The sequence below is a fragment of the Apiospora aurea genome, assembly GCF_038362705.1.
Source record: "Apiospora aurea strain CBS 24483 chromosome Unknown utg000002l_segment0_segment0, whole genome shotgun sequence".
NCBI lineage: Eukaryota > Fungi > Ascomycota > Sordariomycetes > Amphisphaeriales > Apiosporaceae > Apiospora > Apiospora aurea.
Window position 1 is genome coordinate 1633864 of NW_027117389.1, and position 24540 is coordinate 1658403.

Genomic DNA, 24540 nt, shown 5'->3' on the forward strand with positions numbered 1-24540 from the left:
AAAGCCGCCGAACGTTTAGGGGGTATAATTAAAGAAAAGGCTCGCGCGATAAAAATAGGCTTAAAACTCCTGAATTTCTTATGAAAAGAAATCTAGAAATTAATAATTTATTTAAATAATCGAACATTTAAGTACTCCTTTTATTAGAAAACCTTATATAAAACTCTTTACGTTTATATAATATATAAAAACGGCAGCTTTAAGGCGAAAAAGTAATTAAACTTAGCGTATTTTAAAGTCTACGAATATAAAGCTTATATTTTAACGGTTAACGCCTTAAAAAATTATACCGGTTTAAACGATTAAACCCGAAGGCATAGATTAAATACCTTATTAAGTATAACTTAATTAATATTTATAAGGTATAAAATTTATTAATTAATAAGGTATTCGCCGTTCGCGACGTAATATTCGATAAAAACTTAGTTTTTAATGGCGCTATCTAACGATTACGGGATAATTTTTAAGAAGTTAACTATTAAGCTTTAAACTAACTCTTATAATTAACGGCGCTTTTAGAAAAAAGTAACCTAACGCTAAGTATAGCGACTTAAAAGAAAAATAAGGATATATCGACCAGTTTTAATAGTAAAAAAAATAATCTAATAATTAAAAGTAGTTCGAGCCCGGAAAGTTAAATAAAAAAGAAATCCTATCTCCTTAATAAGTAATTAAGAACGAAAGGAACGAAAAGGATTAATTACTTTTATATTATCGTAATTTTTATTTTATTTTTAACCCCCGAGGTATCGCTTACCCGGCCGGCTTCCCTTTTTACTAGTACTATTAAGAGTTTTATTAATAATAAAGATCGTAATTACATAAGCTCGAAAATAGTCCTACTCGATCTCCGGTGCGCATTATTAAATAAAGTAAAATCCCCTCCCGTTTAATATATAAATTAATAGTTTACGTTTAACGTAAAAAGAGTGTTTATTATTATAAACTTAATTAATAGGAAGAACGTAAATAAAGCACGATTTAAGGCATTTTTAAATTAAAAGCCGAGCTAACTTAATAAGATAAAGTTTAGCTCCTCGGTATTTTTTTTAATTAAATATTAAAGGTACTATTAAAAAACATTAAACTCTATAGGAGATAAATACCGACTTTACCTAAGAATCACCGTAACTTTATAGTATATTTATATGAAACACTTTTTAAAAAAGCAGAAAAGTAATATTTACTTAATTACCGAAAAATGAAATCATAAACGGAAATTTCGTTACATTAAGCTTTAAAACACTAAGTATTTAACTATATATAAGTTTACGTATATAAGTTTAATAAATATAGCCGGTTTATTAAATATAAAACACGCTTAATTATACGTAATAATTAGCAAGTAATATTTAAATACGAAAACATATATACGTTAACGTTAACTAGCCGTTTTTTTCGAACACTAATAACTATTACGGTTAAATTTAATTTAGAACTAATCTAATATAATACCGTAAACGCGTTTATTAACGTTAAAATCAATAAAAACGTCTATATAAAACTGCCTCTTAGCTATAAAAAAACAGTTACACTAATTAAATTAAACAAAGCCTTATATAAGCTCTGAGAATTACCATTATTATAGTAAAAAGAGCTTACTTAAACGCTCCTCGAGCTTAGTTTCGTTTAAATTCCCTATAAACCTTATTATTATTTAAAAAAGAATATATTAAATTTTTTCTATATCGACGATATCGTTATAGTATTTAAAAATCGAGAAAAGTATACGATTAATTAAACGATTACACTCTTAAAAGAGCACTATTAATTTACGGGCGGTAATAAACTTTAATAGTTCCTCGGAATTAACGTTATTCGAAACCGCGCTAAAAGACATATTTAGTTATTATAAGCCGACTATATCGATAAAATTACGCAATTATTAAATTAACTACCGGAGCGATTATTTCGAACTCTTATAACTTAAAACGAACTTTTACCTTTTAACGAACTTACACGGCTAAGCGAGGTTAACCTATACTAAAAAAAGATCGGTTTAATCTTATATACGGCAGTTATTACTCGACTAAATATCGCATTTACCGCCTCTCGCTTATCTAGATTTAATATAAATCCTAAACCGTTATATTATACTATAGTAAACCGAGTCCTTTAATACTTTTACTCTATAAAATATCTCGTATTATAACTAAAAAATTCGATGACTTTATCGTAATAAGCAACGCTTCTTTCGCTAATAATTCACTAGACCGAAAAAAGCTTATAAGCGTATATTATAAAGCTGTTTAACGGCACTATTAATTAGTAAACAAATAAATAAGAGACCGTAACTACTTTTATAACGAAAACGGAGTTACTCTCTTTTACTTAAACTGTTAAAAAAGGGTATTTTATCTCTAGACTATTAAAAAAATTAAGAGTAATATTATAATTATAATAATTTAAGAGGTAAAACTATAAGTTATTATTTTATTATAGAAAACCGAAAAAGATAGGGAAAGAAAGAAAAGGTCTAGCTTTACCGAGACGATTTCCTTATTTAAATAAGTAGGGAAAAGTTAGGTAACGCTCGGGCTATTTCTCGTATACCCTTACCTTACTTTAATTAGCAAGGCTATTAAAGGCCTATTTTAAGGTACGCCGTAATATTACCCCCCCTTTAGAATGGCTCGTCCCGAGATATATTAAGTAAAAAATTAATACTATAACTATTTAAACTTATTCTTTTATTTAAATCACTATCTTTCCGACCTTTTCGTTATACCGTTCTCTTTTTAAAGGCGGCCGGTTTATTATTATTTTCGTATAGCTCGTTAAACGTGTTATTCTCAGCCGCTTATAATTAATACTGTAAACGTATCGGGGGACTAGAAGCTTCGGGATTTTATTCGTAATAAGTTTATAATTGCTTAACCGTATTCTTAAAGTTCTTTACGGGATACTAGGTTAGGTCGGGATCCTATTTTTTTTATTTAACTTAATATTATAACTTCCGATAATAAATTTTTAAGCTAGTAATACGGTATATCTCCTATTTTTTTTCGCTTAGTTCGACCACTTCGCCGTTAAGGTTTCGTGCCGCTTATTCGATTAAGGGGTTATTCGGGTATTTTTTAAATCGGTTTATATAGAAAACCTTGAAACCTATCTATTTTTTAGGACTTTTAGCAAATACGAGTAACCGATTTTTCGTTCGATTTTATAGTGCTGTCGAGTTAAAGGATAATCGAGCTTATCGGTAAGCTTTATAAAAAACCAGGTTTTTTTAATAATAAATACCCGATCCCCGATATTAAAATCCGGTTACTATCGGTGCTTATTTTTTTAATTATACATTTTTTAGTAAGCTTTAGCTATATTTCTTTTAGCTATTTTATAGTAGTTAACGATTCGCTTTATTTAATTCTATGCGGTTATTCGGCTAAGCTTTTCGCGTTCCTCTAAGTTCGTTATGTTTTTAGTCTTAGCTTTTTAATTTTAAATAAATTTTATAAGGAACCCTATTTCGATTTTATAAGGGGAGTACCCTATTAAATTTTAGGGCAACGCAGCCTGGGCGGTATTTATAGCCGGTAAAGCTTCGTTTTAATCGTTTTAAAAATAATTAATAAATACTCGCAGCTTTTATTCGAAGTATTAAATCGCCACCTCGGCTTATCTCGCCGTTTAAAAGTAACCTATTAAGGATAATTTTTACTTAATTCTTAAAATTTTTAATACTTTATTTATAAAAGCGGAGGTAAATTACGGTCTTCGGTTTAAAGTTATTATTAAAGGGTAGTTATATATCCGGTATAGTTTTTCGTAATATAGTCGGGCTGCTTTAATTACGGTAATAATTGTTCGGTAAGCGATACTTTATATTCGCTTCCTTAATTTATTAATTACTAGTATAATATTATTGTTCTTTTTCTTATTTTTAAGTATTATTTTAAAATTTACCGCGATAGCGTTTTAAGGTTATAATAAAATTAATAATAAATATAAAAGGCTTAGTGTTTTATCGCGGGGAATTTTACTCGGCCTATATTTTATATAGTTAATTACGAATATATCGCAATCCTTATTTAATCTTAGCCATTAATATTTTATTTATACTAGCCGCCTAGTTTTATTCTTTCCTAGGTATATTATAAAAGTCCGAAAGTAAACCTTATCGATTACACGGGTTTAAAGGTTACCTTCGTCGGGCATAATAAAGCGGCCTTAAAATAGGATAAACCGTTCGTTAATGGTTTATCCTTATGTTTTATCTTTTCGAGCTCTTTATTTATATATCTCTAACCTCGAATATATAGTATTCTCGTATAAAAGGGTATCGGTAAGTTTATATTTAGAGCGTTCGGGTAGCTCCTCGATTAGGTATAATTAGGAGCTCGCTTCCTTTTTAATTAAGTAACGCGTTTCCTTTAAAGCTTAAATAACGTTTAAAAAGGCTAGCTTAAATAAGGCTATAGTTTATTAAGCGTTTTTCCTATCCTTTTAAGTTTTAAAATTACCCGCTTTTTTAAAAAGTGCGTTAACGAGGACGTTTTCTCCCTTCGGTTTATAAGTAATTATAAAATTATACTATAATAACGTATCGGCCTAAGCCGCTTATTTTACGTTAAATAGTCGTTTAATACCGAAATATTAAAGTATTTTATAATTAATAATCACGAGAAATGGTTAAGATCGTTATAATCCTACTAGTTCCGCTCTTTAATATTTAAACGCTTTTACTATTACTAGCATTTCTTTATCCTAGATAAGGTAATTATACTCGGCTCTTTATATCGTTTCGAAATAAAAGTATACGGGATATTATTTATTATTAAGTCTCTTCCTTTAAAATAAAACGCTAACTAAAACACTATCCGATATATCGATCTTAACTCGGGTTTCTTTATTGTAAAAAAAATATGCTAATATAGGCGCCTTTAAGAGTAACTTTTTTAATCTCTCGAATATCTCTTAATATTCGTCGGTCTACGCGAAAGTGAAACCTTTCCTAGTTAAGTTCGTTAAAAGCTTGGCGATGCGGCTATATTTATATACGAAGCGTCGGTAGTAATTATAGAATTTAAAGAAAGACTAGACGGCTTTAATATTAATAAAGGCGTTTTAGTTTTTAACGGCCTTAATCTTTTCGAGGTCGACTTTTACGCTATTTATACCTATTATAAAGCCGAAGTATTTAATCCTAGTAACGTAAAATTCGCATTTTTTTACATTAATTTAAAAACCTGCTTTTCTTAGTTTTTATAATACTTTTTTAATATATTCTACGTGCTTTTCTTCGCTTTCCGAGTAAATTAAGATATCGTCGAGGTAAACGCTATAGAATAAATTTAAGTACTTTATTAAGATCTCGTTAATAAACCGTTAAAACGTTATAGGGCTATTAATAAGTTTAAAAAAAGAACTTAGTATTTAAAAGATTTATACTTAGTCCGAAATATCGTTAAATCTTAATCCTAGAGTTTTATATAAATCTTATAGAATACTTAGCGAATATCGATTTTAATATATATTTTAGCCTTAATTATTTTATTAAAAGTTTCGTTAATTAGCGGCAGTAAATACCGGTCCTTTTTAATAAATATATTTAATTTACGATAATTAACGTAGAAACGGAGTCCTCTATTAGTTTTTTGTGTAAATAAAATAAGCGCTGCCTACGAAATAATATTATTAATAATAAAACCCTTTTTTAAAGCGGCGGTAACGTATTTTTTATAAGCTTTAAATTTTTCGAGGGATATTTTATAAAATAGGCTAAACTTTAAGTTTTCGGGGCTTTTTTCCTCTTTTAGGTTTATTCGATAATCGCTTACGCTTCCCCGGTACGGCGCGATAACGTCGGATTAAGTTTTATTAAAAACATCGTAATATTTATAATAATTAAGGGGTATAGTTTCTTTAATTTTTTATTTTAGGGTTTCCTCGTCGTTTAATAGGAAATCGCTTTTAAAGTTAATAACTCGGTTAATATCGCTTAAGTATACGATTTTTATAATATCGGAATTAATATCGCTAAAAAATCCGTTTACGTTTAAAGTTTATATTTTAACGGGTTTTAATTTATATTATCCTACGCCGTTTCGTTTTAGCCCGTGAAGGGGGTTTTTCGGGGGACGACCCTTTTTAAGTAAAAGTTTTTTAATTAAGCGCGGGGGTAGTAATTTATCGAGTTAGCGGTTTATTTTAAAGATTTCGGAATCTTTAAACCGATTTTTCGGAGGCGGTTTTAATATAACGTAACGGGGTGGTATCGGTCCTTTTATTATTTAGTTTTAACTGTTTATTTTTTATTCCTTAGTAAACTATTTAATACGCTGTCGAATTACTTTTATAATAACTTAAAGAACTGCCTCCGGTTTCCTAAGCTAATTTAAGGACGGGCTATCGCTCGGGGCTTCCGGTTTATTTATTATAGTAAGCTATTAGTAATTAGGTTAAGGCTTCGGAAAAAAAGTTTTATTTCGCCTTCGTTTATTTTCGATAAACATTTTTTTTTTGCTTTTAAGTAACGTTTTAATTATACTCGGGTTTCTTTAAAAGCTATTTTACCTCCGTAATATCGATATTTCGGGTTTAAGCTTTTTATTAATCTTTTAAAAAAATTAGCCGCTTCCTTCGATAATTTATTATAACGTCGTATTCTTTAAACTATTTTCGTTCGATAATAAAATCGTGCTTTATATCGATTATAAAAAAGGGTATAAAAAGTATTTTATATCCTTATGTTTTAAAGTTTAAGAGGAGGGCGATATTAATTAGTTAAAAGGATTTGCCGTCGTATCCTCCGATAATTTTAGGTTAAAATTTAATTAGTTATCGAGGGTTTAATCGCTTTATTACTTTACGGGTTAATTTTACGCTTATAAACAGTTTTCCGTTAACTCCCGTGTTCGCGAATGTATTAATAGTGGTAATAAATAATTTATTACTTATTATAATATAAGTAAAGGTAAAAGGGTTCCTTTTAAAGTAGGTTTATAGGAAATTAAAAGGTATATTTTATGTATTTAGCTCGGATAATATTCCTAAGAAAGAATTAAGATTCCCTAAGGTATTTAGTTTTTCGAGTTATCGGAGTCCTCTTTTAAACGGGCAGAGCTAAACGAAACGGTCGATTTAAAATTAGTAAGATTATATTTTATTAAAGCTATTAATCCGTTAACTCGTTTAGTACGCTACTAATTAAGGGTTTTTTTATTAGGATAGTTCCGGGAGAGATATCCGGTTTTTTTATAATTAAAATATACTCTTTTAATTAAAAGCTCTTTTATTTTAACGGTAAGGATGCGACGGGAAATATCGGTTTACTTAAATAATTCGGTAGCGGAGCCACCGGCGGAATTAGTTTTAAGGGCAGTGTTTCGTTTAGCACTTTTTCCGGTAATTCTAGCGTTATTTTTTTTTTTTTACGCCGTTACGCTAAACGTAATTACGATTTTATTAATAGTCGTGTTAGAAAATAGTAAAATAGAATTTATTAAACAAAATATTATCGTTATAATAATTAATAATTACTTTTTCGTTTAATCGGGCGGGTAATTTATTATTAAGCTCCCGTTTATAGTCGTTTTTTTAACGCGGGCGTGTTTAGTTAGTTTAATAAATTCGAGTTAAAAGGTTTAAAAACTGTTATTAAGCTTTATAATTAAGTCTCGGAAGGCTTTACGGGCTTTTTCGTGAGCGTTAGGGTTATAGTACTGTTTATATAAGTAATTTAGGAGGTTTTTAAAAGTTTTAATTAAGGGGTCGTCTTACTCGTTAATAACGAAAAAGTGTAAGTTTTTAACGGCTTTACCGCTAACCCGGTTAATAATATAGGTATATTTATCTTTATCGGTAAGGTAATAGTTAATATTCGTCTTTAATTTACCTTTTAAGGTTATAAACTAATAGTCGAACTTAACTTTAAAGTTTTTTTTATTAGTGAACAGGGGGGTTAAATATTTTAATGCTTCGCTTAAAGCTACTAAGCGATGTAACGCCGGTGCGGGTCGTTCTTTCTATTTAAACCGAAACTCCTCGGTTTCGGATTAAGAGATTAATAATATATTAATTTAATTGCTAAATTTCCTCGTTTCTTTTTATAACGACTAGTATAAAGTCTTTCTCTCTCTTAATAAGCTTACCGTTTTTATTTAATCCTTTATCTTAACTATTTTCTTAGTTAGCGTCGTTATTTAAGTCCTTTTCGCCGAGAACGGCAGTTTATATATAGCTTTTTTTAAGCTAATATTAAGGTTTTTAGAGATTTTTATTAAATTAAGGGCTTAATTTTTAAAGCTTATTATAAAAAAGGTTCATAGTTTAAACTCTTTTTAAATAGCGGTCGGGTTTTTCTTATATATTTTATCGAAATGTTTTTTAACGATTAAGCCTTCGCGCTTAAATTATTAAGTTTTCGCGGTTTCGATAAAAACTACGAAAAGTATCGCGGGAATATTATAATAAAAACTATATATAATAGTTAATCGTTTAATCTTTTTTTTAATATTTTCGTTTATAATATTAAAGAAATTATTAAAAAAAAGAGCGCTCGTAATTTAAGTTTAGCCTCGACCTAATATAATTAATAAAATAATTCGAAGGCGGTAACTTTTTATTTTAAATCGCTTTTAATATTAAATAGTGAGTCCTCGCCTTTACGCTTAGTAATAACGTTTTAATTACTTATATTTATCGGGTTTATATTAAAGTAAATAAAGAATACGCGTTTAATTAATAAAGAGTCTCGCGCGGTACGCTTTTTTAAGTTTACGAAAGAGCGGTTAATATCGTTAATATTAAAACGTACCGATTTACGAGCTTATTTTACGCGCGTATCGCGCTTTTTTAAACCGGCGGCTATCTTAATTAATTACTTTATTTAATCGAAATTAATCTAGGTTTTAATTTTTAAAAAGGTAGGATATTTATAAGGCCTTTTTAAGCTTAATAAATTAAATTTTTTTCGGTAATATTATAATTATAATAATTCGGGAGGCAAAACTATAAATTATTGCTTTATTATAAAAAACCGAAAAAGATAGGGAAAAAAAGAAAAAGTCTAGCCTTGCCGGGACGATTTCCTTATTTAAATAGGTGGGGAAAAATCAGGTGACGCTCGGGCTATCTCTTGTATACCCTTGCCCCACTCTGGTTGGCAAGGCCACTAAAAGCCTGTTCTAAGGTGCGCCGTAGTAAATAAAGCTAAATATTTAAAAGATTCGCTTAGAATACGATAATTTATAAATAATACGGCTAGTTTAAAAGAAAGTTACGGTTTTAAATACTCGCTTAAAGCATATAAACATTTATAACCACTAATTAAAGTAAGAGGTTTATACTAAGACTTTTAAGGTAATATATACCCCGTTAAAGTATATAATTACCGATAATCTTATAAAAATACTTCCTCATTAAAAACATTAACGATTTATCGAATAAATCGAACTAGTAAATATAAGGGAAAAACTTAAGGCTAAATAAAAAAAGAATTTAACTTTAAAAAACTTCGAAGCAGCCGAAGAGTTAATTATTAAAAAAGAAACAGATATTATTAGTTATTAACTCGTTCATCTTAAAAGGTTAACAATTAAGGGGGTGTGTTAAATAAAAGGGTTTCTTTAAAAGGCTAGTTTTAAGAGAATATAAAAAACTTTAATAAGTTACTTATTATAATAACTCTAGTACACGAAGTTTAGGTTAATACCTTAAAACCTTAATTAAAAAGGGTATAAATGACTAAAAAAAAAATCTCTTCTGTAAGGATAAACGGAGGAGAATAAATCACTCTAAACTATATAATATCTACTTTTATTTAATACACGTAATATTTAATAATTATATATCGTTCTCTTTTTATTAATTTATTATCGTGAGTAGTAAAAGTATAAAGTATAAAATATAAGTTATACGGAATTAAAAGAAAGTGTTTAATTGAACCGTGTATTTAATTAAACCGTGGATTACGTTAATAATAATTACTTGAGGCGCATTAGTGCTTACTTAGAATCTTGCCCTATAAGCGCCAACAGGCTAAACAGCAGGTGTCTTGGTGGTCGAAAGAGAAGATGAAGCCGGGCAACACATTCCTAGCATTAAACATAATGGCAATCGGCCCTTATGTACATTTCAGTATACGAGACAGTGATGTTGGAATGTTGTATGACCGTGAGCAGCAATACCGAAATGTATGGCATTAGTTGCTTGATCTGTGATTATGTAGGTAAGAGTCTCGGCAGATTCACCAATGGCGGTACTATCGACACAAGAAGGAGTCTAGGAATAGGACCCTGGGTGGCGATAATACATATATCACTATCCACCTGCATTAAGCGTACAGTATAGAAGGCTCCCGACGAGGGACAGGCCATCGATTCCTTTGCCGTCTTCACAGCGAAACGGCTAGCCCGAGTTCTCAACGCGGGAGGAAGACTAAGTACAAATGGTGCATGATACCATCGCGAGCCACGGCCTGGACAGCATGAATGGTGACGGAGTTCCGCAACTGCACCGCCCGGGAGTCTAAGGCCGACATACCTTTACAGCAACTGCTTACCGGCAATTCTAATTCCACTATCGTACCAGGATATTGTACAAAAAGCCCATTAATAGGGAAGATTCAACTTCTAGATGCCCTTTTCAAGAAGAACATGTTATGAGTTATGTGTTGTGTGATTTCATTGCCCCTGGGGTATCTACCGGACTCCTCCCACGAAAGACACTCGACGAAGCTCCTGTAAAACGACTAAACCCCAACGCCGCCCATAAAGCACGCTCAAAAACCTCCACCATCATCCAATCAGCTCATTTCTTAGCCTTCTTAGCCTTCTTAGCCTTGCTGGTGTCTGTCACCGTCGGCGCTGGATGGTATGTCGCCAAGCTGTAGTTCAAGTTCGGGTGGACGCTCCCATTCCGAGGTCCTCGGGGCGGCTTGGTGGCGTCTTTGTAACCGACGTTGAATTGGGATCGGCCATTCTCGTTGGAGAAGGCTCTAATGGGCCCGGGTTGTCCACCCTGGTAGTTGCGTGGGGTCTCTCCAGGAGCCGGCGAGGGGGCGATGGGGAACTCGCGACGGGGCGTCTTCGAGCTCAGAGCTCAGAGGAAGCGGCGGGTTATTATTGTACTTGCCCGGATACTTCCCAACAGAACTCTCTGTACTTGGCGCTTGCTGCACTTGACGTCTGGTGTCGGAGGCCTGGAGGTAGGTGTATTCGGTTTGGTCGGTGCTTACTGGACGTCTATTGGCGATTAGATTGGTAGATGAATCGGAGGCGACCAGGCACCACTCGACATCCAGCAAGCCATCTAAGCCTGTAGTATCAATAAAAGAAACCAATCAAATAAGTGTTTCCACTTTATAGTGACTAGTGTCCTTAGAAAGACTGGCACATGACAACAAGCATATGATATAAAATTGACGAGACGTGTTTGCTTCATGGATTCAGGATTTCTCTACCCAAGGCAGCTATAATGAAGCTCTAGCAGAGCAAGTAATCTATAGCTCCATTGCAGAAACGTCTCCTTACTCCTCACGTGACCATTTGTGAGACATCCAGTCTTGTTGTTGCGGTCGGCGGATGTATCACTTCTTCTTTTTCTTCTTCGACTTCTCGTCGTCGGAAGCAGTGGGGCCTGGATGGTACGTCGCCAGGCTGTAAGGCGACTTCGGGTATTGGCTTCCCTTCCTGGGGCCTGTAGGGGGTCGTGTGTCATCGTGGTATCCTGCATCGAACTGGGTTCTAGTGATTACGTTAGTATCACTCTTTCAGGATTATACATGGCATACGGAATGTAATAACTGAAACTCCCAGGATAAGCAGCACTGTTATCACTCCTGAGACATTGGGGATGAGAGAGATAATAAATATTGAAAGGCACTTACCGATCGTTCTCATTGTAGAATGCGCGAACGGGCCCGTATGGCATTCCACGCTGGAAATTCGATGGGGCTTGTCCAGGAGCAGGAGACGGCACGATGGGGAATTCGCGATGAGGGGCTTGCGAAGTAAGAGGCTCGGGAGGATTGTTGTGGTATGGTCTGGGGTAACGTGCCTCAGCCCCGAACTGTGCTGGAGCCTGCTGGACCTGGCGTCTCACGTCCGAAGCCTGCAAGTAGGTGAACTGGGGCCGATCGGTGACACCAGTCTCGTACTAATCAGATGATGTTAGCTTCGCATCTCATGATCGCATACACCTTAGAATAGTTGGTTAATCATTGCATGGCCTTTGTACGGCATATACAGTGCCATTAACCAAAGCATCCACGATGTGCTTGCTACAGCAATGTACTGAGCGTTGACACAGCCTTGTAGTAAGCGCTGCCAAATGTTGCCCGGTGGTTGGTAGATGGCTGCTTTGATAATTGGTGGGCCAGAGAATGACATTGCAATGAGCACATCCAATCGCCATCTACTGTACGTATATGCAGACTGCGACCTGTGGCAACGATAGGGTGCCGACTGGACAGCCCATAGCTGCCTCGGTCTGTGTATGGATGCTGGGTAGGGGATTACTTACGTATGAACCTCGTCGCACGAAGTCGGGCACGTCAGGGTCCTGCGACTGGTCATCGTTCTGCGTGGTCTGAACCTTCTCAGCCTTCCGTTTCTTGGAGGACGTCGAAGTCGACGTGTTGTTCGACTGTGAACCCATGTTGAGTGCGGAATTGACTGAATGAGAGACCAATTATCGGAGTAGCTAGGGCAACGGCATAATCAAGCACAAGCGAAGCTTTGTGCAGACGTAGTTGGGCATTACCCAAGCGAATGGATGACAAAATTCGGGGTGGAAGGAGTTTGTGGTGAGCGAAGGCCAGAGTGGGTGGTGTTGAGAAGCAGCAGGTACAAGGTAGACGCACTTGAGGTTAAAGATGCTGATTGAGGACGGCATTGAATGCAAGGCTCTATAGCTCTATAGAACCAGACCATAACCACTGTGTGAATACACAGACTGTTCATCTCGGGTTGCCCATGATACACTCTTGTCACGTTCCAATCACGGCAGCACTCTATAAGTACAGCATTCGCTCACTCTGCTCTCAGAGTCAGAGTGGCCTTTTGGTCACAGGACATAAAAGATTTAAGCCAAAGTGCTGCAGCTTGATCAAATCATGGGTCCTAGCATCTGTGATATGGTCTGCTTATAACTTACTATGGCTAGAGAATATCATGACACCCATTGCTGGTTGCTCTGTTTATAGAAACAGCTAACGTATAAACTACCAAATTTAGTAAACATCAATTGTGCCTCCCGTTGTTGCTACAGTCAGTCCGCCTATGTTGCCATATCAAAGTAAGCAGAGCACCTGCATCATAGGCTATTAGCGGTTCAACAGACTGTACAGTCCATGTAACGGGTAAGTGTCTTGGGAATGCATGTGGTTGGTGTATTCAATGTTTGGATAAGGGTCCAACCTGGGTTGACAGGGGTGGGGTGGGTTTGATAGCAAGCCATGCCATTGGTCATCTGCAAACAACCATTCAATTGAATCCTCACTTCGATACTAAGTACTTAATCCAACCTCCACCTTCCAGATGCTGCCCAAGTTCTTCCTCCCACCTTCACATTGGATCTGCAGCTGCTGTTGCAATTCATAATCTTGCAGCAATTCTTTTCTTTTTGCTCAGCACCACGTCCCCTGTCCTCGTCCTAGACACCTGGCCAACTACACCATCCCCAACACGACATACGCGGGCGCAATGGCGGCGAACGACATCAACCTGGAAGAGCTTGAGCGCATCCAAGAGGCCAAGCTCTTCGAGCAAGAGCGCGCTGTGCTCAACATCTTCAATTCCGCAATGCAGAACCCTACGCCCGAAGCCATGGCTGGCGCTGCCCGTCAGCTTGATGCCATGTGTCCTTCGTTGAAGGCCGAAGACGACATGCAACAGTACCTGACCCATGTGTGGGATACCACGCTCAACATTGCTACTAGTCCGAGCGCCTCCGACGAGGTGCATGGCTACTTGGTAGACATCCTCAAGGCTCTGCGGCAATGTTCTAAGGGCGTCATTGCTGGCTACACTGTTAGTATCTACCAACTGCCTTTATCGTCACCAGGGACCGGTCGACTGACCGTATTCTTTTACAGGGCCGTCAACGTCTGTGGGGAGACCTCCCACTATTCGGCATGCATGTTGAATCAACCTTTATGGGTACGCTATTCCCCTACGAAATCCATTACTGTTCTATCTAACAAGATTCTTCTAGACCCGGCTGCCCTAGAAGACTACTCCTCCCAAGTCCTACAAGAATGGCGAAACGCGAACAGCTTCACAGCTTGGTTGACCGGAGCAGGCATCCTCTCCCCGAGCTATCAGGAGATGAACGCTCTACGGATGGTGTTGGAAGAAGATGTCAACTTGATTGACCATGCCGCCCTCAAGGAGAGCCGAGTGCTCGTAGCTTGCGATTGGATCAAGCACTGCGCCAGGCCCCTCCTCTCGTGGGCACAGGAGAACTTGGGCTACACGGATGTCCCCGAAGAGGACACCGCCGCCTACTGCGATAACGGCCCGCTCTACCAGGGCCCGCACACCATGTGTCTGCAGCGCTGGGGCTTCTGGATCGAGCAGTTCCAGGCGCTCGGAAAGCCGGAGTCGGGGTTGCGGGAAGAACTCCGAAAGGCCGTCCTCGAGGCAGCACAGACGATGGAAACGGTAGAGAGAAGTGTCGGTCACACATTATCGGACCTGCCTACAACGACTGGGACGACAGCGGAGCTTCCTAGTCAAGTCACATCTGATTCTCTTGATGCCAACCAAGCTGTATCGACTCAGACAGCTGAGCTGCCTACTGGAGACACGTTCAAGCCCCCTGGTTTGGACCAAGCCACACCAATTGAGACAGCCATGCCGCCCACTGGAAGCACATTCGAGCCTGTTGATTTGGACCAGGCTGCAACGGCCGAGACCAAAGATGCATCTACTCAAGTTACATTCGATCCTATGGATGGCGGTTCGATGGAGTAAGAACTGGCCAATTCAAGTACTGAGCTAGTTGTAAGACTGATTGCTCGTTCTCTTTGCTCCCTTTACTCCGGAACGCATCAATCTACTCAAGAAACCTGGCTATACTCAAGAAACCTGGCTACACGTCCATGATTCATGCTACTGTCATCAAGGAGCATTATGAAAGACCTAAACCTTCTCCGCTTCACCAATGTCACAGCACTGGACGTTGTTCCACTCCTGAGCATCTACGCGCTCGGCGAGGGCTGGGTAGAATTTGAATGAGTTAGGGATCTTCGAGCGGACTTTATGGTAACAAAGAGGGTTGCTTACCTGGAGCAGCTACCACAGCTGAGATAGTAAGTGCCAAGATGGCGAGGATAGAATTGAAGTTCGTTTCGCCCTTGGAGTAGAGAGAATGAATCGAAAAAGCTCTTGCGTATTAGATGTACTTGCTGAGGGTCGTGCGTGACTTTTGGGGGGCTATGTTAAATCCATTCAGAGCGCTGAGGGGAAACGCCTCCTTTTTATAGACGATAGTGACACTCAACCATCGCGTTCAGACAACCCGAGATCCAGCCAACTCCAGCATGGCTCCGCGACATTCTTCTTTTCGTGAATTGTGAGATTTGCCGGTGCCGGAAAGATTCCTCACACGCACCCCGCATAGGCCGCTGTGAGACCTACTGCTACTAGTATCAAGAGTCCTAGACCAGCTCGGGTGCTTCGGTCCAATCGGAGGAATAGCTGGACAGCATACGGCGTGATAACAGGTGCACAATACGTAAGACGTCAGACTTTAATGCTGATCGAAGGAATGGGGTATTTGATATTGGCAACGGAAATAAGCTTCTCACCACTAGTGCGGATGTTTGGGGGCCTGTTGGTTGTGTTTCATGCAGGCATCATCTGCAGCAGGAAGAAAAAGACGGCAGGAGGACCAACGTCAACTCAGGTTCCGTGATGATTACTGGCCTACTATGGTGGCACAGGGGCATTGCTTCAACCCCTCCCTCGGGTTGAATCCTTCGGGAACTGCTTTCGACCGAGCTATCCATGGATATTCTGGGGTAGAGGTCGTCACCCATCTCTCATGCTCATCGAAACAGAGAAACATCGAGTCTCGTGTTTGAATGAGTAAAGTCAACCGGCAAGTATCCATTATTCAGGCCAAAAGTTACAATGCTAGGCCATCTAAAACCGAAAGAGTACACAGCCGTCGAAGACAAAGAGGCCGCAGACCTTTCCGAGACAGAGAGCTATGAGAATCCCCTGAACAAAATACAACGGCAGGCAAGACGCCCCCAATCCCAATGGATCCCGCGAGTCGACTGCAATGCCGTTGGCTCCATCTTGCTAGCTGCCTTCACCGCCGTGACAGTCTTGTCCACTATCCAGTGCACAATATGGTATGAAAGAAGAGGCAGCAATGCCCCCAGGTTCCGGCCAGCATTCTGTAAATACTAGCATCTGACTGCTATGTGTAAATCTTAATACTGATTTCTTTCTCCCAGCACCGCTGCACCATATGACAGACATCCCCTTCGTCACCAACTACGCCGACCACTCCACCGCCCCAAACGCCTCAGACCCAAACCACATCTAATTACCGCCTCCCCCGCAGCCCCGAAGTCGACGCAGCCTGGACCCGCATCGCGACCGCCGACGGCGTCTACCCCCTCTCCGGCGCCGACGTCGCCCGCCTCGGCAAAGACCCGGCCTACGCCATCTCCGCCCCCGCTAGCTGGGGCTTCCCGCCCGACCAGCCCAAGCTGATGGGCATCGAGGCCTTCCACCTGCTGCACTGCCTCAACGCCGTGCGCAAGGGGCTCGTCACCACCTACGACTACTACTGGGGCCCGCGGGGGTACGGGTTCGCGCCGCCGGCCGTGTTTGCGCGGCATCTGGACCACGGTGTCGACGTGCTGCGGCAGCATTTGATGTGCCACGCCGATCTGGAGGCGTTTGTGTTTAATTGGCGCCGAGGGCAGGAGAAGCCGTATGCGGACTTTGCGGCGCGCAAGACTTGTGTGGATTTCGAGTACCTGCTGGAGTGGGCCGAGAGGCACAAGGATCCTCGGCACGATGAGCTTGTGAGTTAGTTTTGCTTGTGGCACCGCCGACCTCTTCCTCCCTCCTGGAATTTTAATGTACAGACGTCCCTTTTCGTTTCGCCTACTAACTTCTCGAAATTTCCAAATGTTAGTGGAAGGCCATTCAAAAGCCGGAGGGGGCGCTGGAGAGAGAGGCTCCGGACGGCTTGCCCCAGATCACCAATGACACCATTTAGGATAAGAACGGGCATTTCCCGGTCGCGAACCTGACTGCTTGGGGGGGGGGGGGGGGCAAGGAGTATTGTCTTAGCCCTCCATTATAATCGACGGTTATGTGGTGCGTGTTCCTGTCACAGGAAATATCTAGCTGCTCTTCACGATCATATCACTGCACATGACCAAACACGCGAAAAGTGTCTTGGTATAACGCGTAAAATGCTTGTTATATAGAGCCTGGCAGATGCTCCTTAAGCAATCATCAAGAATATCTATCCCCTTCCTCCAAATTTTGCTGTGTACGCCAGGCATCCTTGTCCCGTTTTCATCCATCCGGCATCAACCACCCCCCAGCAGCCCTCCGCGAGTGGCGCGAAACCGAAACCAAATCTGGATCTGCATGCCCGATCTTGACTTGTCTCTTACGTCGTATCCGACGTGTACCCAGGAGCGAGGTACCCACTGTTCTTCCCGCACTTGCTCGACGCGGTCCAGCAGCCGCACTGCCCGACGTAGACCCGGGAGTCGGCCATGGTGTGGTTGTAGTCGTTCCAGGCGTTGCCCTGGACGTTGCCGCGGCCGTCGTCGTCCATGTTGCCGCCGCACTTGGCGTTGATGTCGGCCACGGGGACGGAGAAGGTGCTCAGGGTGGTGCGTTTCGGGTGGTGGGAATGGTTGCACCAGCTGTTGTTGGTTGTGTAAGTGATGGTTAGTACATATAACTTGTTATAGGTACCTAGTTAAAAGAATGCAAGGATTAGACTCACTATAGACTGGCGTCGTTACCGGTGCAGCGAACCCGCGAGCATGCCCCGTTCTCGACGCGAACAGCTATGGAGGATGTCAGCTAAATCAGGAGGCAGAACCGGGTGTTTGCAGGGGGAAAAACATACTGGTAGGGCTGTCCCGCGTGTCGTCGGCGACGAGATCACGAATCAGGCACTCGACCCAGTTGGTCACCTTCCCGAAATCATCAAGGCAGTTGACCAGATTCCCCTATAAAAAGACCAAGCCCACATAGGGGCACGGCGCGTCAGTCTTTTGTTGTCCAAGCGCTTGTTTATTTGCAACATGGCATGTGCTCGCCTGTCGTGAGTTAGGTAGGTACTTACACCGGGTGCGGGCGTGTTGGACTTGGTCCCTTCTCTTTCGACTAGCAGGGGCCGTTCCGAGCGCGAAGACACGGCAGCATCATCAGCAGCAGCCACTGGGATGCCGGCGACATCATCCTCGTGCCGAGGGCCCACGAAGCTTTTTGCAGAGTCTTCCGGGGGTTCTTGCCACCGCGACAGGTCAATTGCTTGATCTGGTAATGCGGCATCTGCTTTTTGAGCGCCTGCTCAAAGTCCTAGATTCGTTTGGCACTACCATTAGGTCTCTGTTCAAAAATCATGCTTACTGGGAGGGAGGACTGAGAGGGCCATCCGCAAGGACGGGTTTGAGACTTACCTGGGGCTCCCCGGTGAAGCTGAACTCCGTTCCGTTGTCCAAGGTGTACAAGAACGTAGCGGGGACGATCTTCGTCAAGCCGCCGTGATTGCTGTTACCCGGAGTGGTGCCGCGCGCCTGGACCATCTTCGGCAGAGCGTGCATGTCTACCGGAGTGGGAATGAAGTCCTCCTCCATGGCGACCATTGCCTGCGCAGCCAGCCCCAGCACGAGGGACAGCAAGATCAGGGGCCACATGCTGAAGGCGATGGGACCGTTCTCGCCAGTTATTTAACACTGCTTTCCAAGTATGAGAGAAGTCGGAGGCAAGAGTCAGATTGATGACGAGAGTAAAGAATGTAGAGAGAAAGGGAAAGATAGTCGGATGCCAGCCGCATCAGAAAGCGGCAGATTTATACGTAGAAACCCATCAAGCGCAATTCAATGCTATCACCCATGGCTTTCATGGTGACAAGGTGAATACAGCATTGAATACATGTTCATGTCGACGAAGCATAAGTCTGTTTTTTACTTGTGCAAGATGCGCACACTGTGTCACCTATGTTGTCACATCCATTCGATTGGGCATCTACGTGGACGAAACTGGTGATGCGCTGACTTGTGTAGATGTCAGAAGATACGTGTATATAACTGGTCTGAAATACCAGCAACCCAGATACTTTTATCTAAAATATGTTGGAAGCTGTACAAGGTGGTGACCAGGCGTCGCATCCGTAGCATTTGTAGATCACACTCTACATCGCCTAAGTTATGGGTCCTCCGCCATTGCCAGTTTTCGACACCGGGCGGAAGACGACACAGCGCTGACCATGTCGATCCGAATCCTGTCCCAACCGGTGGTTTGTTTTACCCACTTTCACTAAAATCAACCCAACGCCAAATATGTGCCGATCCCCCCCTCAAAATTAGAACTAGCCCTTAGACTCGGGCGGCCACCAGGCTCATGTAGATGCCCCAGAGCAGGCCGATGAAGTTCAAGAAGACGATGCGCTTCTCGACCGGGATGCAGGCGAAGCTAATGATGCTGGCAAACGGCCAGATCTTGTACCCCGCCACGATCAGCGGGATGGTCTCGTTGCGGATGTTGTAGCCGATCTGGCCGAGGCCCTGGCCCTTGAGGAAGCCCATGAGGATGAAGAAGGCGACCGTGTTCATGAGCGCGCCCAGCGTGATGCAGTCAATGAACCACTTGGCCAGCGTGTTCTGGATGTTGAGCTTGGGCTTGTTCTTGGCCGACTCGCCCGCGGCGGCGGCGCCGCCGATCTCCACCGACGCCGAGCTGCTGCTGTCGGACATCATCTTCTCCAGCTCGTGCTGGTTCTTCTCGACGTCGTTGGGCGCGGCGCGGCGCTCGTAGGCCGGGAAGCTGCGCTCGAGGAACTGCTGCCAGACGAAGTTGGGCGGGCAGGTCAGCAACGTCAGGATGACGAAGCGCAGGAACTGCAGGTGGTCGAAGGCGAAGGGCTTCTGGCTGGTGTAGGCCTCGAGGAATTGGGCCAGGATGTTGGACGTGCTCGAGAGGGCGGCCGCGGCCAGCGTCGCTTTCACCATGGCGGAAGGCATCTTGTCGGGAAGTGTGGTATGTTGGTGGTGGTTGATCCTTGTTTGGCCTGTGCTGTGTCGCTGTGGTTGACCGTGGTTCAATCAATCGGCCGGGAGGTGGTGGGAAGTGCGAGGGCGGCGCGCAGGGCGATCGAGCATCGAAGGTTGGGAAGAGTTGGGATGGGAAAGAGCAGGAAGGTCGATCGCTAACGGCGTCGTCGATGAATACTCAGCTGGGAAAGGAGTAGGGCGAGACGGGAGGGGAGGCGGGCAAATTGGCCAGGTCATATGAGTGCAGCGTCTCAGGCGACGGCCAGCAACCGGTTGGCACCAAGGTTTCGGAATAATGTCAGTTTAGTGGAGTTTCGTAGGGATCGTCGTGCTTGGATCTATCAATCTGGAGGGCAGTCCAGGGCAGTTCAATTACAGAAACCCCATCGGCAATGTCCAACGGGCGCTCGTGGACGGCCGGCGACGGTTTCTGTGGTTTCTGGCCGTGCCCATTGCCGCGTCACCCAGGTGTCCCAAAGTGTCGCCGGCAAGATTATTTGAGGGTCCTCAGGGCTCGCAGTGATGTCAGAACGCAACCGACATGGATCTCTCCCTGATCGCGACGGCAGTTGGATCTTGGCTGCTGGGCGGGCCCCCTCTTCTATGCTTCTATGTTCAGCGTTTTTTTGGTGGGCAGCGTGGGCAGCGTGGGCACCGCAACGCCTGTTTTTAGTGCTGTGTGGTGCCTGTGTGGTGCCTGTGTGGTGCCTGTGTGGTGCCTGTGTGGTGCACTGGCCACCCGTTTCATCATCCTACTGCAGGCTAAAAGCGGCCTACTTCCGACGGGAATTTTAGTGGCTGCTGATGCCGCCAATCAGTGCGACCGTGTTGAAGATTACGCCTACTGCTTACAAGTAGCAGCACAATACAGAACAGAACGACGACCGAATGTATTATTTCCACTCAAGTCAAATCGAAGGATCGCATAGTATGCATCTATTAATAGACTTATTGATTTTCACGCCGTACCTTCTGTCTTGTCTCGACACCAGCTCTCAGCTTGATTCAATACCAGTTGAGCGAATGCGACAGGTTCATCGGCCCAATCGGAGAGATCCCGAATACAACATCTATGTTGGTACGCGAAAAGGAACATGGCAGAAAAAAATGAAGAAGGAGAAGAACAACAAGCAGGCTTATAAGTATATTAGAATAGTATTACATACGGCTACCCTCCAGGCGAGATTGAACACGGCTGGAGCCATTGAAGAGGCAGAGGCAGTGGTGTACTTGGCGAGGTCTCCATGGAGGATTTTAGAGGTAGGGGTAGACTGTGCCTTTCCAGGGCGTCCAGCCTGTTTTGATACCAGTACTGGGACACATCACGGCCGAGACAAAGATTGGGTATAGCCGTGGAAAGCACGTCGAAGGTGCACCCTGCTTGGCGGGCTCCTTCCTGGGAATCCAAGGGACAGCTTATGTATGCACCAATGGTGGCGCCACGGCGAATAGGATATTGTCCGTCGTACATAACAGGTATGCCGCCTGAGCCCATGCTCGAGGCGTGGAGTTGCAACTATTATAATTTTTTCTACTCAATGGCCACGATAAAGCGGCAAGTAGGCTATTGGAGAGGGGCGACATACGCAAAACTACGAGAATAGGCTGCTACGGCCCCGAGAGGACCATTCCTCATTAGCTGAGTCAAGAAGCTCTTTGTTCTGCGTCCTGGATGCGACGCCCGACTCGGGCGGCTGCGTGGAACTCTTTGAGGACTTGATGGACAGCGTCCTGTCCCTGATGCTTGAGGGGGCAACTCGCTGGCGTACGCGCCCGTTAGCGTCTACAAGTGCCCGGCTCCGGCGTGAAGGCCACACTAGTCAAGGTGGAGGGCGAGGACTATACCATCCGGGTGGACCAGCAAGCGTTGACAGCTTGCATACATCTGTATTACAGTAGTATGTACGTGAGCTGTAATCGCGTAATACCAAGCAGAAGAAAGTCAAATCACTCCAAGTCATCGAATCTGGCACCGTGTGACGAAAGACAGCTCTGTACCAGTAACTAGAAAATAAGTTGTGCCATGCGCTGACATGTTACTCATGTACTTATGTAGCTGACCTCTAAAGTTAGCGACTGGACACTTCCTAATCTTGGTTCCAGTGCCTTTGTTCACCCCGCGTCATGAGATTGTTTACTTGCAGGAGCTTCCACTAATGCAAGCACAAGGTATAGTCAGTTATGGACATGGTTACATTTGGTCGGCCCGTATCTTGGATTTTATTTTTGTGAATCTATACGCAGACCCTTATGTATATATCCCAGATGTCTGTCCTACATGGTAGTGCCTCCTGAATATTCCATCGCAGTACACAAGGTGATGGCCTTTACCAGATTCCTTGGTAAACGCTAGGGAACTGCGGCACGCCCCGGCTCTCGAGAGAGCCCCCGTACTGCTGAGGGTTGTATCGCACAACCGGCCGCCCCGCGTATCCGTTGTATTGCCGTGGCCAGCCATAGTCTGGATGGCTCGGTGCGCTGTTGAAGACGAACTCGTAGGCGCTTCCTTGGTGTGCATAGGGGTTTACGAACGCGTTGGTGTGGCCGGCGCCTTGGTAGGGGTAACCATACATCTTTGCGGTCTGTATCGATCTGGGTGGGTGCGGTTTGCTGTTTTTGGTGGTTCTGAGGTTTCTAGGAACTTGACGTTCTTGGTCTTGATGGTTGCAAAGCTTGAGGTATGTTGTGCAGAAGATAGAGACATGTAGGAACTCCAAACGGTCTTTAAATAGAATATTCCGCTACTCCCAAGGATACTTTGAATGCTTCATATCTTTGTCAACGTGATATGCCCTCTGGTAAGTCAAGTGAATCACGACTCTACTCCCCCTCATCATGCATCTTCTTAAACAAATCTAGAAACTAAACGACACAGGTTATTGCTTTGAGCGTCATAAATCCGATTCCTTGTCCAATTATTATGTTCCCGCTCAATAAGACGGACACGTAGTATAACAATGCTTGACACAGCCTCTTGCAGTTTAAAGTTAAGATTGCGTCGGAAACAGTCATCGAGAGCCACCGTTGCATAGTTGTACTGGATGCAGCCATTGTGCTGCTACATACTTCCACAGCTGTCCTGCGCATTTGAAGGGGAACCTTGAGGAGCTACCGACCCGTTTGGGAATATCGAGCTCTGCCGTGGAATGTCTGGAATCGAATTTGTACATATCGTAGTTGAGCTGGCACACTTTGGGTAAAGTTGCTTCTCGGTGCTGCTGCACAGTCAGTACTGCTCATGTTCATAATGTCAAGATTCGTGTTGTCGTTAGTGTAGTCGCTCATGGTGTCTAGAAATCCAAATTCGTTTTCTATTGTATGTTGAAGCTATATGTTATACCTACAAGTATATAAGCGCTCCCACAGGAGAGTTGTCTCATGTTTCAAATAGCAGGCCTATTGTATAACCACCAACACTCGTATCGTGAAAGGGGCCAAGTGTTCGGCACCGGCGTCAATTTAGGAGCGGCATAGCGATCTTGGCCACCAAAACCGGCGTTGCGTTAGAGTGGACATGGACAGTATGATAAGTATAAGTTCGTATTTGTCGAAGCGTTTACCGTCTCAGGATGCTAAGGTATCACGGACTATTGTTTTGCCACAACTCGGGTGGCTACACCTTAAAGATCAATTAGAGTCTGCAAAATTGGCCGAGCTCTGCTGTCGTTTCCCAAAATGTGACATGTTCTCGTCCCACTACTCCGACTTATTGACCACCGAAGTTTGGCTGGGTGATTAATATGGGGGACAACATACGATTCTCTAGATGGATATAGGTAAACCGGCCACCCCTGCTACGAGCCACCCCTGCTATGGGCCAGGGTAAAAAATAAAATAATAATAATATTATAATATAGAAATAATTTAATTAAAAAATAATAATAAATTTTAAAAATATTAAATTAATTATATAATACTTTAATAGTACTCTCGGTATTACTCTTAGAATTAAATTTAATTATAATAGCGTTTTACGCCGATAATAATATAGTTATTATTAAACCTTTTTACGTATCCTTTACTATCCCCCCTCTATATACGATATATATTTACTATCGTTATATACTTTTAATTAAGGTCGGGTATTATTCTTTTTTTCTTTTTTCCTCTTTCTCTTTTTAAATTTACCTTTAAAATAAACTTCTCGTGCTTTAAATTATCGATTTAATTTATTAAAATATTAAGATCTTTCTTAAGCTTCTTAAATAAATAACGCTGAGTAATATTATCGAATATAATATTATTATTAATAAATAAGGTGGTAAATTATTTAATTTACCGAGAGCTAGTTAATACTATTAACTTATAAAAGGTAAATTAAGTGTGTGAAT

The 24540-nt window shown here is 42.0% G+C and overlaps 6 protein-coding genes across 6 annotated transcripts; 2 read left to right on the plus strand and 4 right to left on the minus strand.

The window, feature by feature from the left end:
* Positions 1-11530: 11530 nt before the first annotated feature.
* PG986_002905 (uncharacterized protein) lies at positions 11531-12600 on the minus strand (the record flags this gene model as incomplete). The annotated part of the gene is made up of 3 exons (XM_066839127.1): positions 11531-11687; positions 11831-12099; positions 12466-12600. The coding sequence occupies 3 exons, from the start codon at positions 12598-12600 to the stop codon at positions 11531-11533; spliced, it is 561 nt and encodes a 186-aa protein (XP_066704191.1).
* Positions 12601-13646: 1046 nt separating this feature from the next.
* PG986_002906 (uncharacterized protein) lies at positions 13647-14918 on the plus strand (the record flags this gene model as incomplete). The annotated part of the gene is made up of 3 exons (XM_066839128.1): positions 13647-13973; positions 14039-14102; positions 14158-14918. The coding sequence occupies 3 exons, from the start codon at positions 13647-13649 to the stop codon at positions 14916-14918; spliced, it is 1152 nt and encodes a 383-aa protein (XP_066704192.1).
* Positions 14919-16079: 1161 nt separating this feature from the next.
* PG986_002907 (uncharacterized protein) lies at positions 16080-16999 on the plus strand (the record flags this gene model as incomplete). The annotated part of the gene is made up of 3 exons (XM_066839129.1): positions 16080-16353; positions 16412-16443; positions 16487-16999. 3 exons carry the CDS (start codon positions 16080-16082, stop codon positions 16997-16999), a joined length of 819 nt encoding a protein of 272 aa, XP_066704193.1.
* A 590-nt stretch (positions 17000-17589) lies between these two features.
* PG986_002908 (uncharacterized protein) lies at positions 17590-18853 on the minus strand (the record flags this gene model as incomplete). The annotated part of the gene is made up of 5 exons (XM_066839130.1): positions 17590-17851; positions 17935-17998; positions 18061-18127; positions 18280-18396; positions 18617-18853. 5 exons carry the CDS (start codon positions 18851-18853, stop codon positions 17590-17592), a joined length of 747 nt encoding a protein of 248 aa, XP_066704194.1.
* A 681-nt stretch (positions 18854-19534) lies between these two features.
* PG986_002909 (uncharacterized protein) lies at positions 19535-20179 on the minus strand (the record flags this gene model as incomplete). The annotated part of the gene is made up of 1 exon (XM_066839131.1): positions 19535-20179. One exon carries the CDS (start codon positions 20177-20179, stop codon positions 19535-19537), a length of 645 nt encoding a protein of 214 aa, XP_066704195.1.
* A 2357-nt stretch (positions 20180-22536) lies between these two features.
* Positions 22537-22782, minus strand: PG986_002910 (uncharacterized protein; the record flags this gene model as incomplete). Its single annotated transcript, XM_066839132.1, has 1 exon — positions 22537-22782. The coding sequence occupies one exon, from the start codon at positions 22780-22782 to the stop codon at positions 22537-22539; it is 246 nt and encodes an 81-aa protein (XP_066704196.1).
* Between the last annotated feature and the right edge of the window lie 1758 nt (positions 22783-24540).